This window comes from Ceratotherium simum, chromosome 19 (assembly GCF_057802395.1).
Source record: "Ceratotherium simum simum isolate JZ-2026a chromosome 19, ASM5780239v1, whole genome shotgun sequence".
NCBI classification, from domain to species: domain Eukaryota; kingdom Metazoa; phylum Chordata; class Mammalia; order Perissodactyla; family Rhinocerotidae; genus Ceratotherium; species Ceratotherium simum.
The window spans coordinates 43,686,738-43,703,546 of NC_141918.1; the positions used below are offsets into that span (position 1 = coordinate 43,686,738).

General features: G+C 34.8%; 1 protein-coding gene and 1 pseudogene across 1 annotated transcript in view; both read right to left on the reverse strand.

Moving 5' to 3' along the window:
• The window catches only part of TRDN (triadin), a 330,560-nt gene that overhangs the window by 118,263 nt on the left and 195,488 nt on the right, over positions 1-16,809 (reverse strand). The window contains exons 20-21 of the mRNA XM_087443768.1: positions 10,768-10,815; positions 1,064-1,111 (exon numbers count right to left, since the gene is read on the reverse strand). Of these exons, the coding sequence (XP_087299894.1) occupies positions 1,064-1,111; positions 10,768-10,815 (96 nt within the window). The remainder of the gene's footprint in view (positions 1-1,063; positions 1,112-10,767; positions 10,816-16,809) is intronic.
• LOC147914544 (U6 spliceosomal RNA) lies at positions 12,229-12,327 on the reverse strand (annotated as a pseudogene).

The following is a 16,809-nucleotide window of genomic DNA, read 5'->3' on the forward strand; positions in this document are numbered from 1 at the left end:
GGGACCCAGTGCTCCTACACCTCTACTTAAAATGCCAGGTCACATTTCCCAGAAGCCAAAAGGAGTTTAAAAACTTTTTCAATGTGATTTTTATTTTGAAAACCTCAAGGAAATAAATCCTTGACTAATTTTTTTTTAATTTAACTGAATCCTTAATCTTAGTTTACTTATCTGAAATGTGAAGGAATGAAGGATTTTCTTGATGTATTTATATCAAAAATTCTCAATTTCTGATATTAGGAATGTAATTGCATCTTAAATTTGAGAGGAAATTATTTTGAATTCATTCTTGACAAAATTACTGCTAATTCTGATTTTATTTATTATTTATCTTAATAAATAATAAATATTGTGATATTATAATATAGCCAAAGGGGGAACACCAAATAAAATTATTAGCACTCTGAGCTCTAACAGAAGTTTAACGTTTTAACTCTACTGTGCTGTAGCATTTTTCTCAAGCATATTCTGAACTCATATATTTATTATATAGCTGCTTAAATAAAAACAAAATGCATTATTTATAGCATTATGATTTATAGCATTGAAATTTCAGACCACTTGGGAGAATCGTTTGCTGAAGTCATAATAGAAACTCAAATAACTTACTTTTATTGTTGTTGTTTTCCTTTGTTTTAACTTTTACACATTACTTTTCAGGCAACAGAAATTGTTTTTGCATAAATAGAATTGTGTCACCTTGATTCTTTAAACTACGATCAGTCAGGTGGTGTTAAAACCACAAATTAAACAGAAAAAAGGTCTACCAGTTGCCCCGGATCATTTCCTTGTTTCAACAATCTTCAGCATTTCTCCTGATATAACTAAGCAGCCTGTGGAGTTTTCCTGCTCTGAACTTATACTCAAAGTTTAGTTATACAAAAGAACAAAAGCCCAGATTGCTGCCTCACGTTCTCCCTGGCAGAGAAAAGTGTGCCAGGACAGCCATAGAGAGAAATAGATTTAAAGGTTATTGTCTTCTGCCTGTCTGAATCCAGTGCTTTCTCCTCATGTTGTTGTCTTTCTAAAGAAGATAATGTCAATCTCCTTCATTTTTTTTTACCTTGCTCCACTGTCTTGGTTGTTTTCTCTTCTTTCTTTCCAGGTGCAGCTGCAAAGCAGAGATAAGGTTTAAATAAAAGTTCCAGATGGAAATTCAGCTTCTGCTCAAAAAAGCATTTTGTAACTCATTCAATGATAGATATTTCTTCTAAACAAGCTATTGTAAAGCTTTTTCAACATTTCTCATTTCTCTATAATCCAATTGAAACCTATCTAATCTTAAAGAATTAGAGAAAAAAGAAATAATCCCTTGTCGCCTTCTTACTAGTTTTTCCGCACTCTTTTCTACTTTATACTCTGCTTTGATAAACAAGCTCTACAAAGAATTGCACTTGACAGGATTATGATTAATCAACTTACATTCCAGGTTATTGCTGGAGTCATTTAGTGTCTTGAAAATGTCAACTAGATGCTCCTTTAAATTCAAGCTTAAAATAGTTGAATCTACTGAAAAGACAGTGTAGTCATGCTTGAGATTCATTTAAATATTAAATGAAGTCATTCCAAATCACGAGTAGCCAAAAGAGAAATAAACCTGTTGTTTAGGTACTGTTTCCCCTCAACTATGCTCTCTCTGAGATTTATTGCTCTTAGTGGAGTATTCACTGTTTATTTATTTATACATCCAAGCAGTAGAAATGATACACACAAAATCAATGTAGCCCATTGAAATAATTGATTCAAGTAAGGATCTTCAGAGGACACCAGCAACTTTAGATGAAGGATGAATGAGGAACTGAACATTGCAATCAAACCCAAGTATCACCCCACAGAGTCGCAAGGGGGAAAAAACGCAACTTTGAAATGAAGAAATGTGGTTGTCCCCAAATTAACTCATTGATGAAACCTAGAACCATTCATTCTTCATAGGACAGCCAGATAGTCTGTGCTTCCCAATGACATGCAGTGTCATGTCTACACTATCACCTCTGAAGTATTCTTGCCAAAGCATCAAACTGGAATCCAGTTAAGTCAAAGATTTAGCTTTTGGTTTAATCAAATACAGGATATAAAGAACACATTAAATAAGATTCTAAAGAAACAATCAGAGAAATCAAAAATGTCTATAGTATAACTGACCATGATCTTTTGATAATGTCATGAACCAGAAAGAGAGAGAGAGAGAAAGAATAACCTTTTTACAGAAAACATGTTAAAATCACTCATTAGTTATAATAGTTCACCTATAGATTCTTTTTAATTTTTCAAGTAGATAGTTTTATCTGTGAATGAGTTTTATTTCTTACTTCTCTATTCTTGTACCTATTATATATTTTTCTCACCTTATTGCACTGGCTAGGATATCCAGTACAATGTATAAAAGAAGTGGTGATAGCAGATATCCTTGTCTTGTTTCGATTCTCAGGGAGATCTTCCTATTTTTCTCCACTGAGTATGATATTTGATAATGGTTTGTATATATCTTATCAAATTATGGAAGTTTCTTTCTACTCTAGTGATGAATTATATCAAATGCATCTACTATGATGGATATAATTTCCCTTTATTCTATAATTCTGGTTAATTACATTGATTAATTTTTTTAATTGCATTCTTGAAATAAAACCAACTTGGTTGCATTTTATTTTTCACATATATTATCAGACTTGATCTGCTAATATCTTGTTTAGGTCTATGCCTGTGTGTTTACAGGAGAAGTTAGCCTGTTGATTCATTTCTTTTTTTGGTTCTTGTTAGGTTTTGGTATCAAGCTTATTGTAGCTCCATAAAATGGGGGACTGTTTCTTCTTTTTCTATTCCTGGAAGGTCTGGTGCAAGATTGGTGTTAATTTTTTCTTAAATATTTGAAAGAATTCACCAGGGAAGCCAGCTGGTCAGAATTTTCTTTGAGTACAAATTGTAATTATGGATTCAAAGTATAAATTTTAATAAAATTTACTAATTTTTGGTAACTTTCTATTTTTTTATTATCTGTAGGATCTGTGGTAATGCCCCCTTTTTGTTTTCTTATATTGCTGTTTTGTGCCTTCTCTCTTTTTTCTTAATAAGTTTTCATAAGGGTCTACCAATTTTATCAGTTTTTATAAAGAATCTAATTTTGACTTTGTTGCTTTCCTTATTGTACTATTTAATTTGTATTCCATTAGCTTTCTATTTCTCTTCCTGCTACTTTCTTTGGGTTTCATTTAAAATTTAATTTAAATTAAAAAAATATTTGCTTCCTAGATATTTGATTTTCAGCCTTTCTTCTTTTCTCATAAATATTTTTAAAGAGTATAAATTTCACTCTAACATTTTTTAGCTAGATCCCAAGTTTCAATGTAATGTTTACGTCATACACTAGTTCAACATTTTTCTGAAATTCCACTGTCGTCTTTTCTTTGATTCATGGGGGATTTAAAAATGCATTGTTAACATTTCTCATAGAACTTAGCATTGTTTTGGACATATCAAGTGATTGACATACATTTGCTTTGTAATTAAATGTATTAATTGACACATGAGACATATTGATAATAAATATTCTGAGTTGAGAGAGAAAAGAGATCAGTGTTGTTGTTAGTGGTTTTCCTAGAGGAGGAAAGATTTTAGATGTAGCCAATAAGAAGTGAAGAAAGGCAAAGAAGCAGGAAAGCCTTAGGTCTACCTAGACAAAAGTAAACAAGTTTAGCTGGAGCAGAGGGTTCCCACAGAAGACATATGAGATCATCTAAAAATGGAAGATGAGGCCAATTGCAGAAGGCCTTGAATTCCAAACTAAAGAGTTAGACTTTATTATGTATATTTTAAGGAGCTAGTAAGGTGTGTGGTACATTAGTCTTGTCTACGAATATTCTCTCTCAAGTCAATGTGGAAATAAAACATTGATAATTTGTAATGACAACAAACCCTATGGGTATATAGTCTTATTCATAATTACTTTATTCAGAAGACTCATTATAAATATTGTGTAGGAAATATGTATTTTTCAATTATTTTATTTTAATCCTCTGAAGAGTGAATGTCTCTCAGAAAACAATTAGACTGTGACTTACAGATAAAGATCAAGTTTTCTTTTCAATGATGGGTTCATAATTCTTTGCATGCATTAGGTAGAGTAGGCTAGTCCCCTAAAGCACTGTTTTTTGTAACTCAGACAAGGTCACTGAAAATTCTGATTATCTATACAGGAGCGAACACATTTTGCATGAAATAATGATCCTTTCATTTCTGGTTCTGATGCAAAATTCATCAAGCCTAACTCTATGGAGAATAAACTTTAGGAATAAACAGCTCATCTAAGAAAGTGGATTTTCTAACTGCCTGGAATCAAAAGAAGACCTTAATCAATTTCTCTTTCTATACTACAGGGTAACTGAAGCCGCCTTTGGGGTTGAGAGAAATTCTCTTTGCTTTACATTTGCGAGTTTACTTTAGGGGCGAAAAAAGGGAGATTTGTATTGCACTTCTTCAGAGATCCCAGCTAATATAAAGGAAACAAAGTGACTAACAATCTTAGAAAGTAATGTCTGGGTTAGGGATAGTCCTGAGCTAAACCATGAGATGGAGAAATTGGTTTTCTGTAGTTCCAGGCTTTTATTTTATTATTTTCCCCTCAGTTTTCTTTAGGGATCCAATTCTCCAATACAATTCTCTCCTTTCTTGCCCCTCACCACCTATGAAGGTTCTGATGTATGCCCATTAGCAATGGGGGCTTGTACGTGGGCAGTGAGGCAAACTTGGAGGTGGGTATGTTAAATTCTTAGTAAAGAAGTGACATGTGATATGGAAGTATTTTACAGTTTGAAATGTCCCCCATATGACATTTATACATTACTTCTGAGATGTAGCCTACAGCCTTAACAAGACAAACTACTTATTTCCAAGTACATAGGAATGAAATGTTACCTGCCCAAGAGTTATTCAGGTTTTAAAGGTACTGTCTGGAGATATCAATGACTGAAACAATGGACTAAACATTAATGGTGGAAGAAAAAGTCTTACGTCTTAGATATAAGGGTCCTTGTATATATATTATCATGGAGAGATGGGAAAGAGCGTCTTCTTATCACTTCTCAGATGATGCTAACTACTCAGTCTATTCACAAGGACATCTTTTCCTGCTACCACCTTCCCTGAATCTTACTTCTGGTATATTTGGAATTATGAGCAATACGGTATTGTTGTAGCATTCAAAACCTAGCGTATCTGAAGATGAAATTGGAAAGGGATATAGGAGTCAGACCCTGGGGGACTCATGTCATTTTAACAAGCTTAGATTTGATTTTATGGACAACTGGAAAAAAGAGAGTTTTAAATTATGAGTGGTTCATCCGGTTTTATGACTTTGAAAATTTACTATGACTGTTGGGCGGTTCTGGGAAGATGAATCTTTGTGAAATAAAAATAAATACATGCAGGCAGTGGTGAGATTATTACAGTGGTTTAAGTATAAGATAATGAAGGCTTGAATTAAGATGGAAGTCATGGTTATGAATAGGAGGAAATATAGTCAAGAAATATTTAGGGGATAAAATCAGCAGAACTTGAAGATTCTTTGAATAATCAGGTGAAGGAGAGAAAGAGAAAAATCAAAGATCACTCCCAGATTTCTAGTGAGGTAGAGGGTGGATTGTGGTTTCACCAATGATAATGAAAAGCAAGTTGGGAAGAGGGAATGAGGAATTTAGGTTAAGACAGGTTGAATTTGAAGGTGTTTATTGGACATTTGAACATACAAGCCAGACATTTTCAGGAAAAAGCCTTTTCATAAGAAAGTCTTGAAATGGTGACATAGGATCGGCAATCTTGAAGATATAGGGCAGAGTTTCAACCTTGAAAGCAGACATATCTTGCAAACAGATGGTATAGAATGAGAAGTTCAGAGGCCTAATAGTTCAGAGGATTAATAATAGAATCTGGGAACACCCACAATTAAGGGGCAAAAAAGAAAAAAACACAAAGAAGTCAGAAATAAAAGTCAGAGAATATGGGGAGAACCAGGAGACTATGTTGTCATGATAACCCAACAGTAGAGAAGCTTAGAGGAGAGACGAAATGGTAAATGCAGCTGAGAAGGCTAGTAATGTGAGGACTGGAATGGTTCCATTGGTTTAGCAATGATAATGTCATCAGCATTAGCCAGAGCATCAGTGACACCATAGCGACAGAAGTTTCATCTTTGTGGGAAATGAGAAGCAGTGCTAGTATTCCAGCATCCAGAAGACTGCCTAAGATGTGGAGGAGAGAAAATGGTAAATAGAACATGGTAGAGAGAGAGATGAGAATCAAGAAAAAGTAGTTTTGAAACTGAGAATAATATTTCCAAAATAAGAGGAAAAGCCAATAACAAGAAAGAGGATGATGCCACAAAACAGCCTGGACCACTGATTGAGGAGGACACAAGTGGAGAAGCTGGTCGTGAAGAGAAGGATAAACACTTTACCTCTAAGATTAAAAGAGAGATGGCTATTGATTAAACAAGAACACCAAGCTACTTCTATGCTAGTTCTCCTTTTATTCCCAGCCCACTTTCTTCAGCATCATTGCCCATACCTTTCACTTCCCCTTCCCTCAGTCAATTTCTCATCCTTAGCTCATTTGCACCACTCCCCTGAAAATTCTCCTCTGAAAATTGTTAATAGTTATCTAGTTGACAAATCCAATGATTTGGTGACCGCCACCTTGTCATTGAAGTGGTTTCTTTTTCTGTGGTTACTATGACATTATAAACTATTACTTCTATTTTTTTTAACTTCTGACCTTTCTAGTCACTTTTTTCTGCTTTTTCTCTTTGATCGTCCTGGCTCTTCTTTCACCAAATGTAAATGTTCGCTAGCATTCCGGCCCAGCCCTGTTCTCTCTCTAGGCCATGTCTTCATGACAAGCTCACGGACTCTTACCGTTTCCACCATTAACCCCACTCAGAGGGCACCTGCATATATATCTCCAGCCCTGCCACTCTCTGGAGCTCTAGTATTACATTTAGAGCAACCTACATGATGCTCCTTGCATGTGCCACAGCACTTTAACTTAAATATGTCTGATATTAATCTTATCTTCCCTCCCCAAACTACTGTTCATCTTTCTTCTTCATTTTTATTAAGAATATCTACAAAATTCTTCTAGCACCCAGTCTGAAAACTTATTATTGTCATTAAATAATTTCTCTTTTACTCCCCTCCCAAAGTTGGTCAGTTGTCAAATTGCTTTGAATCTACTTCTATAATAGTGTTCACACAATATCCCTCCTTTCCAATCTCATAACCTAATACCAACCCTAATACATGTCTCCAACATTATTGCAAAAGCATCCTAACTAGCCTGCCTCTTCCTAAAGCAAATGTCTCAGTGTTATTCCTATACTTACAACTTTTTATTGACTCCCTATTGCCCATGGAATAAAGTCAATTTTTAAATTAGGCCCCTTTACAATGTTATTAGCCCAGGTTGTATTAATTCATACCTTGTTCTTGAGACTCTTGGTGTTCCTCATACACATCCTGTAATTTTCCACCACTTTGCCTTGCTCTGTTACTTATGCCCAAGACACCCTTCCAACTATTATAAGACAAAATCCTGTTATTTAAGGCTTAAATCTAAAGTCACTTTGTATAGTAAACCTTTTGCTTTACCCAGGTAGGAATAATTTTTAAACTCCTCTGAAACTTTATCTGTATTTATCTCTTTACCTAGTTGGCTTTCAATCTTAAACTATGACTATATGAAAAACTTTTAGCTGATAGCAAAAATTGAGGCTCAAACAACTCAGTGACTCAATAAAGATTCACATTTTTCCGTATTTTAAATTTCTCAAGAACGATATTAACATTGAAATTTTTCCTTAAGTTTGCATCCTGTTATGTGATTCATAAATATATGTTGAATGAAAGTGAAATGATTTGGAAGCTGCAAAACAAATACAAATTAGTAAGAGGATTATTATATCGATGATTAAATACTATATATCTCCAAGGAAACTGACTTAAAAGCAGGAGTAAACAACTTATACTAGATATACATTGGCACATTGCAATTAATTTAAAATATTAAATTATTTTTTAACTTTGAAAATTTTAATACAATCACAAAATCAATAATTTCCACTTAACACTGTACACACAGTTCCTAGTTCAAGCCTTAATGTACAAGAACAATTTCCAGTGTCTTAATAATAAAAATAATCCCCATATCACTTTCTTATTCTACTTATTTATGAAAGAATAAAAGATAGACATCTTGTAATGTACACTAAGTGTTGTGGAGATTAGGGGCAGGCTACTAAATACATGATGAAACAATATATTTTTTCTTTTCTTTTTTTTGTGGAAGTACAAGTGACATACAATATCCTGTCAATTTTAGGTGTACATCATAGTGATTCGATATTTATATACATTCCGAAATGATCACCACGATAGTGTGATTGATTGTCAGTGAGGAGGTAGGGGACAAGAAAACTACTTGACAAATGAGAAAAGTCTCCTTTGACTTTTCTTTGAAACTTGTCAAATTGGTAAAGCCCAACCTGAGTTTCAAAATATTTATAATAGCTTTGGAAGGAGCACTTGTTTCTGTGCATGCTATAGTTGCAGGCAAAGCGCGTATGCAGAATCATATTTAAATTAAGAATTGAGGTATGAGATCTAAGATTAACTAGAGACAAAGAGTTGGTGCCCATAGTTTTGTTTTCATAAACAGATTATTTCTCTTCCGTTTCACTCTAAGCCTAGCAATCAGTGTACTTACCCTGAACCAAAATGTTTGGCCTTACTCTAAACTCAGGGACCATTCTTGGTTGAAGATCCCAGTAAATTCACTGATTGAGGGTTCATTCTCAATTCAGCTTCTCTGCTCACTTCCAATTTGACATGATTGGACTCCAAACTATGTGTGTTTGTATTTCTACCCTAAATATCCAGACTCCAAGTGATTCAGAGTCTGTGCGTGGCTTAGCTAGCGGTATTTAAATCTTTCCTTTCACTCTGCAGACTGTCCTCCACAATCAGAGATTCTCTAAGGCTCAGTATCTGAAATCTAATTATGAAACTCACATACTGCTATTTGGACACCCCACTGGCCTCACTATAGATTTTTGAACACAACTTTGCCTCACTTTTGTACTTGCTTTTAACACATATCAATATCCTGGCCTTATGTTCACTTACAGGGCCCAGGTACACTTGTATCCATCTCCAGATTAATGACTTTTCTGAATCTGTATTTAGACCCTTAGCCTTTTCGTGATACCATGGCATTATCCATTCTGAAGCAACCAGGTTTTACCCACATTTCACTTAATGCCAACAAGCAGAGCTGATTTCAAAATAAGACATCACAAAAGAATGAGATTCATTAATATGGACTTTTGGTGAATTAATGACTCTGCCACTTATGGAACATTGATACCTAGCAAAAGATGTCAATGAAACACGTATTGTGATCTCTTACATAAAAAAAATGACATCACAGATATTAGGTTATTAGGAAAAGAACTGATTAGAAAACAGATTTTATTCCTATCTACTGTAAATTCAGAATGTATAAAGCTGTATTTGAAAGAGGGCATCCATTAATTTCAGGAACTCTAGCTTCTAATTAAGTATTACCTTACAATACAGTTTATATTTTCCTTTACGTATCATTTATCCAATTTTTGTCTTCCCTTAGACATATATTTCTGTACCTTAATTTATACATTAATTTATATATTAATTAATATATATATTAATTTATCTTATAATTTATTAACTAATATATACCTTTATATTTATTAATTTATACCCGTGTATTCCTTTATATTCATATATATAAATTGCTTGGGATTGAGCATGTGGATATGTGTCATATACATTTTATATCTCTCTGCAGTCCTGATATATGTTCTCTTTATTGAGTATATGAAATAAGAGAGTTTTTTAGGAGAAAGATGTTGTGCTGTTTTGATGGAGTATGTGTGAAAGGGTGTATGTGTAAGTTTGTGAGCATATGTTAAGTATAGGATTGTTAAATTGTCTCTTAAGATAGTTTCAAAGACATTGGCTACATTACTGATTTCTTTTCTGTCTATTTGTAAAACAAACAAAATCACAAATTTCAGAATTGTTCCAGTTTATTTTGAATTGGGAATATGTAAAACTTTTCATCACGATGATTATTTTTAATGTATATTAATGTTCTTAAAAATGTCTCCTAAAAGAAGTCAATATTCACATAATTAGTTGCTTCCAATTAGACATGACAAGAGAAATAGCTTTGAAAACTTAACTTTCAAACTTCCCAATATGTTTCTTAAAGCAAAATGTCCCTAATTGAGTATTCCAAGGAACACATTTTCTAATTTTGTATTATTCATGCTTAAAGTGAACATTATTAAGTTCTACTAGTCAAAGTTTCATTTGTTCAAGCCCTAACTTCCTAAGGCGGTATATTGAATTTGAATGCTCTCCAGATGATTGGGATCCTATTGAGTTTAAACAGCTGCATTTCTTCCATTTTTCAAAAACTAGCTTGCAATTGAACCACAATTACTAGTTTTAGTTTATGGCCCTAAAGGAATAAAACTATTCATGTTAGAACACTGAAGACAAAGCTTTGTTAACATAGATACTATAAATCTTGTGCAAAGTGGATTTGTTTCCATATCAATGAAATAGCAAAATCAATAAATAGAGCGCTCTATAAGCACTAAACAATAAATTAAGGTATAAACCTTAGCAGAAATAAGTTATAGCCATGATATCTTTTTCTTTAAGCTATATTTACCTTTTTTAGTTGAGGCAATACCAGTCTCTTCTTTGGCTCGTTCAGTTTCTGCAAATTCAGATATTAAAGAATGAGAAATGGATATCAGAGATGCCAGGTCGATATCTTGTAGTATTATAAGTCAGACAACACTAAAGCTGCCCAAAAGACAAAAGGTATGTGGCACCTGAGAGCAAAGCAAACAGCAGAGAATGCCACGCTATAAAGTGCTTGTAATTGTTTAACTAATGAACTTTCTTAATGATACAAAAACTCTCTTCCACGATATGACTCTGCGCTATGAAAATGTGATGATTGTATAATTAGTGATCATGAAAGAAGGTGGCTTATTCCGCAAAATACAATGGAATACTAATTTATCAGTTTATAGCCAAATCTATATGATGTGTGAGTTGTGAGGAAGAGCACTTGAAACGCCTTCTTTGTTTAGCCTTTATTTATGGAGATGGAAAATAGTATTTAACCTCAATCAATTAGCTTTACATTATAAAAGATTAGCCATGATATTATAGAAAATTCTATTTGAATATTGCTTTGAAAGAGAGAGACAACAAAGGAATGAAAAAGGCCCAAATGGCTTCTTGGAGTTTCTCTGAATATCCAGTGTGGAAGATAAGAGAGCTGCCCTGAAGGCACAATCTGAAGTGCTGGTGCTAGTACAAAATGTTGGACCTCAAATCAAGGCTAATTAAAGTTGAAGTTTTCTCTAGTCCATAGGAAAATAAGAAAAATAATAATGAGCTAGTGAATTTTTACAAAGCTTTATTTACTCATTTTATGTACTTTATATTTTTTGAGGCTGTTCTCCTTGGTCATCTGTATTTTTATGTTTATTCTTATTAGTATGTGTATATCTCTCTCAGTCATAGACACTCTGCAGCTGAGGCTCTGGGAACAACAAAACAGCAGAGTTCTTCATACTCTTGTCTTCCCTGTGCCATAGACCTTGGGCTGTGAGTGAGATCAGATGTCAGAAGGAAGCCTTCCCATCACTCTCCAGTTTTAATTCCACAGTATTAAATACTGCAAGTATCACAGTTTGAGCCCAGGCAGAAGTCATGTAAATATCATCTTCTCCAGGCTATCTCAAGACCCTGAGCTCCAGGACTAAGCAGACCCCTGACTGTTATATACCTTCCAGGTAAAGACTTGACACCAGTGCTTCTCAGACTTTAACATGCATCAGAGTCATCCAGGAAGGCTGTTAAAACACAGACACTGGGCCTGGTTCAGTAGGTCTGGGGCACGATCTGAGAATGTGCATTTCTAACCAGTTTCCAAGTGATGCTTATGCCGCTGGTCTGGACATACTTTGGAAACTGATTAACAAACTTCACTCCGGCCTCAGCATGGCCGGAGAAGCGGTGCATCCGTGCGTGCTCGGGATCCGAACCCAGGCTGCCAGCAGTGGAGTGCGTGCACTTAACCGCTAAGCCACGGGGCCGGCCCTTGTTTTGTTTTAAAAATAAGGAAAGCTTCATGAATTTGCCTCTCATTGTTGCACAGGGGCCATGCTAATCTGTGTATGTTCCAATTTTAGAACATGTGCTGTCAAAGCAGGCAGAATGTTTCTTCAAAAGTTGCAACAAAGTTGAGAACACATACTTAGTAGCTAGGTCAAATGGTTCCAAGACTTCCATGCCATAACAATAATGCCTATAAAGTAATCTTTGTTTTTCCTTAGAAGTTTCAAATTTCCTTTGTTAAGAATGCCAAAAATATTAGCTAAGATGCCAATTTCTCACTCAAGCATTATCTTCAAAAATATTTACCTAATCAGATTGCTCTTCAGTTAGAAAAATGTGATTCTCATACCTCAGTCTACACCAAGCTTAGCACTGTGACCAGAATTTTGATGTGATGCGATAGACAGAAATGGTAACTTCAATCTAGGAACAAAGTTTTTCAAACACTGAACGTTCAGTTGACATCTCACAAGAAATTTCACATCTTTCACTGTGTTTTTCAATGAGATTTGGTAGGTATGATTGGGCAACAGTGTGATTCTAAAAATCACTGTTATTGTGCGCCTCTAAATTTTCTTAAAGCATCTCTATTATGTTTTCCATTTATATTTTCTGTTCAATCACTGGTTATTCCTTTAAATATTTTCCAGTTTAACTTATATTGATCAACAGTGTGCTTTACCAATTCTGTAAATGTATTTAATCCAGTGAGGTTAAATGTAAGCAACACATCAAATCCTTCACAAGATAGAATTGCCTTATATACCAGATTGAACATTGTATATCAGAAAATCTTTACAGATACCAGTGAGAAAAAGATCAAATGATCCATTTCTAGCCAATGCTACTTTTTCAGGATCAAGATTTTATGATGAATTTGTATCACTTTATGCTGTCCTTTTTAAATTATTTCATTGAGGTCATATTCTCTTATAACATTGTGTAAATTTCAGGTGTAGATTATTATATTTTAGTTTCTGTATAGACTATATCATGTTTGCCACCAATAGTCTAGTTTTTATCCATCATGATACATATGTGCCCCTTTACCCCTTTTGCCCACCCCCTCCCCTTCCCCTCTGGTAACCAGTAATCTGTTCTCCTTATCCACATGTTTGTTTATCTTCCACATATCAGTGAAATCATATGTGTTTGTCTTTCTCTGACTTATTTCGCTTAGCCTAATACCCTCAAGGTCCATCCATGTTGTCACAAATGGCACGATTTTGTCTTTTTTTATGACTGAGTAGTATTCCATTGTATATACACACATATATATGTGTGTGTGTGTGTGTATACTACATTTTCTTCATCCGTTCATCGATTGATGGGCGTTTGGCTTGGTTCCACGTCTTGGCTTCTGAATTCATTTTACAAGGCCAACATCACCCTGATACCAAAGCTAGACAAGGACAACGAAAAGAAAGAAAAAATGCAGGCCAATATCGCTGATGAATATAGATGCAAAAATCCTCAACAAAATACTGGCAAATCGAATACAACAATACACTAAAAGAATCATATACCACGATCAAATGGGATTTATTCCAGGGATGCAGGGATGGTTCAACATCCACAAATCAATCAATGTGATACACCACATTAACAAAATGAAGAATAAAAATCACATGATTATCTCAATAGATGCAGAGAAAGCATTTGACAAGATACAGCATCCATTTATGATAAAAACTCTCAATAAAATGGATATAGAAGGAAAGTACCTCACCATAATAAAGGCCATATATGACAAACCCACAGCCAACATTATACTTAATGGTGCAAAACTTAAAGCTGTTCCTCTGAAAACAGAAACAAGACAAGGACACCTCCTCTTATCACTGTTATTCAACATAGTACTGGAAGTTTTAGCCAGAGAAAGTAGGCAAGAAAAAGAAATCAAAGGAATCCAAATTGGAAACGAAGAAGTAAAACCGTCACTATTTGCAGATGATATGATTCTATATATAGGAAATCCTAAAGAATCCACCAAAAAGTTATTAGAAATAATCAACAAATACAGTAAAGTTGCAGGGTACAAAATCAATATACAAAAATCAGTTGCATTTCTATACACTTCGTAATGAACTAGCAGAAAGAGAAATAAAGAATATAATCCCATTTACAATCTCAACAAAAAGAATAAAATACCTAGGAATAAGTTTAAGCAAAGAGAGGAAAGACCTGTACACTAAAAACTATAAAATATTGTTGAAAGAAATCGAAGACACAAAGAAATGAAAAGATATTCTGTGCTCATGGATTAGAAGAATTAACATAGTTAAAATGTCCATACTTCCTATAGCAATCTACAGAATCAGTGCAATCCTAATCAGAATCCCAATGACATTCTTCACAGAAATAGAACAAAGAATCCTAAAATTTATGTAGAACAACAAAAGACCCAGAATAGCCAAAGCAATCCTGAGGGGAAAAAAAACAAAATTGGAGGTATCACACTCTCTGAATCCAAAATATACTGCAAAGCTATAATAATCAAAACAGCATGCTACTGGCAGAAAAACAGACACATAGATTAATGGAACAGAATCGACAGCCTAGAAATAAAACAACACATCTATGGACAGCTAGTCTTAGCAAAGGAGCCAAGAACATACAATGCAGACAGGAAGTCTCTTCAATAAATGGTGTTGGGAAAACTGGACAGCCACGTGCAAAAGAATGAAAGTAGACCACTATATTACACCATACACAAAAATTAGCTCAAAAAGGAGTAAGGACTTAAATGTAAGACCTGAAACTATAAAATTTCTGGAAGGAAATACAGGTAGTAAGCTTTTTGACATTAGTTTTAGCAGTGTATTTTCAAATACCATGTCTACCCAGGCAAGGGAAACAAAAGAAAAAATAAATAAATGGGACTACTTCAGACTAAAAAGCTTCTGCACAACAAAGGAAACCACCAACAAAACGAAAAGACATGGGCCAGCCCGGTGGCATAGTTGTTAAGTTCGCATGCTCCACTTCGGCGGCCCGGGGTTCTCAGGTTCAGATACTGGGTGCAGAGCTGCGCACTGCTCATCAAGCCATGCTGTGGCGACGTCCCATATAAAAGATAGAGGAAGATTGGCACAGATGTTAGTTCAGCGACAATCTTCCTCAAGCAAAAAGAGGAAGATTGGCAACAGACGTTAGCTCAGGGCCAATCTTCCTCACAAGAAAAATAAAAAAGAAAAGAAAATGAAAAGACAACCCACCAACTGGGATAAAATACTTGATTATCATATACCCAACACGGCGTTAATTCCCAAAACATATAGAGAACTCATACAAAGCAACCACAAAAAAATGAACAACCCGATCCAAAAATGGTCAGAGGATATGAACAGACATTTTTCCAAAGAAGATATACAGATGGCCAACAGGCACATGAAAAGATGTTCAACATTCCTAATTATTAGGGAAACGCAAATCAAAACTGCAATGAGATATCACCTCATGCCCATAAACATGGCTACGATTAACAAGACAAGAAACAACAAATGTTGGAGAGTATGTGGAGAAAAGGGAACCCTCATGCACTGCTGGTGGGAACGCAAACTGGTGCAGCCACTATGGAAAACAGTATGGGGATTTCTCAAAAAATTAAAAACAGACATACCAGCTATTGATCCAGCTAGTCCACTACCGGGTATTTATCCAGAGAACATGAAATCAATAATTCAAAAAGATGTATGCACCCCTATGTTCATTGCAGCATTAAACATTTTTGCACATCATTATCATCCTCTCCACTACTATGACTACTGTGAGATTGCATTAAGAACGACTCTCAACCATGGCTGCACATCAGAATAAGCTGAGAAGTTTTTATATGTTTATGAGTTCTGATGTAGTGGGTCTGGGGAGGACTCTAGAGTTTTGAGAGCTTTGAGATTCTGAGTTAACGAGTCTAGGACAAGGCCTAGGTATTTGTCTATTTGTAAGCTTCCCAAAATATTCTAATATTTAACCAGGATTGGGAGTCAATTATAGACACAGTCCATACAACCATATGATCTCTCATTTCTCTGACCTCCTCACTCCCAAAAACTAGAGACTCCACTTCTCTGATCACTACCACCAACATACTCTTGGACTTTTCTTTGGCTGACAAAAGTTTTGATTTCAAAAATCCTATTGTCTGGTACCATTTCTTCCCTTTATAGCTCACTTACTCAAGAATTTTCTCTAAATAGTGCCTGACTCCACCAATACTTTCATTCCTTTGATCTTACCACTTTCTTACTGCTCCAGATCTTTCTCACTTTTCTTCTTACCGAGCTTATATTTAAATAAGCCGTGGTTAAATCACGCACTTATTGTCTGTTTTCATAGTCAACTGCTGTAATGGTTTCCTAAGGCTGCATTTAAGCTGTTGGGTGTCTAAAAACAACAAGAAATTTATTCTTTCACAGTTCTGGAGGCTATAAATCAAAGATTAAGTGTTGGCATGTCCTTCTGAATCTCACTCTGAAGATTCTTGGGAAGAATCCTTCCTTGACTCTTCCTAGCTTCTGGTGGTTATCAGCAATCCTTGGCATTCCTTGGCTTATAGGTTATAGCTCCAATTTCT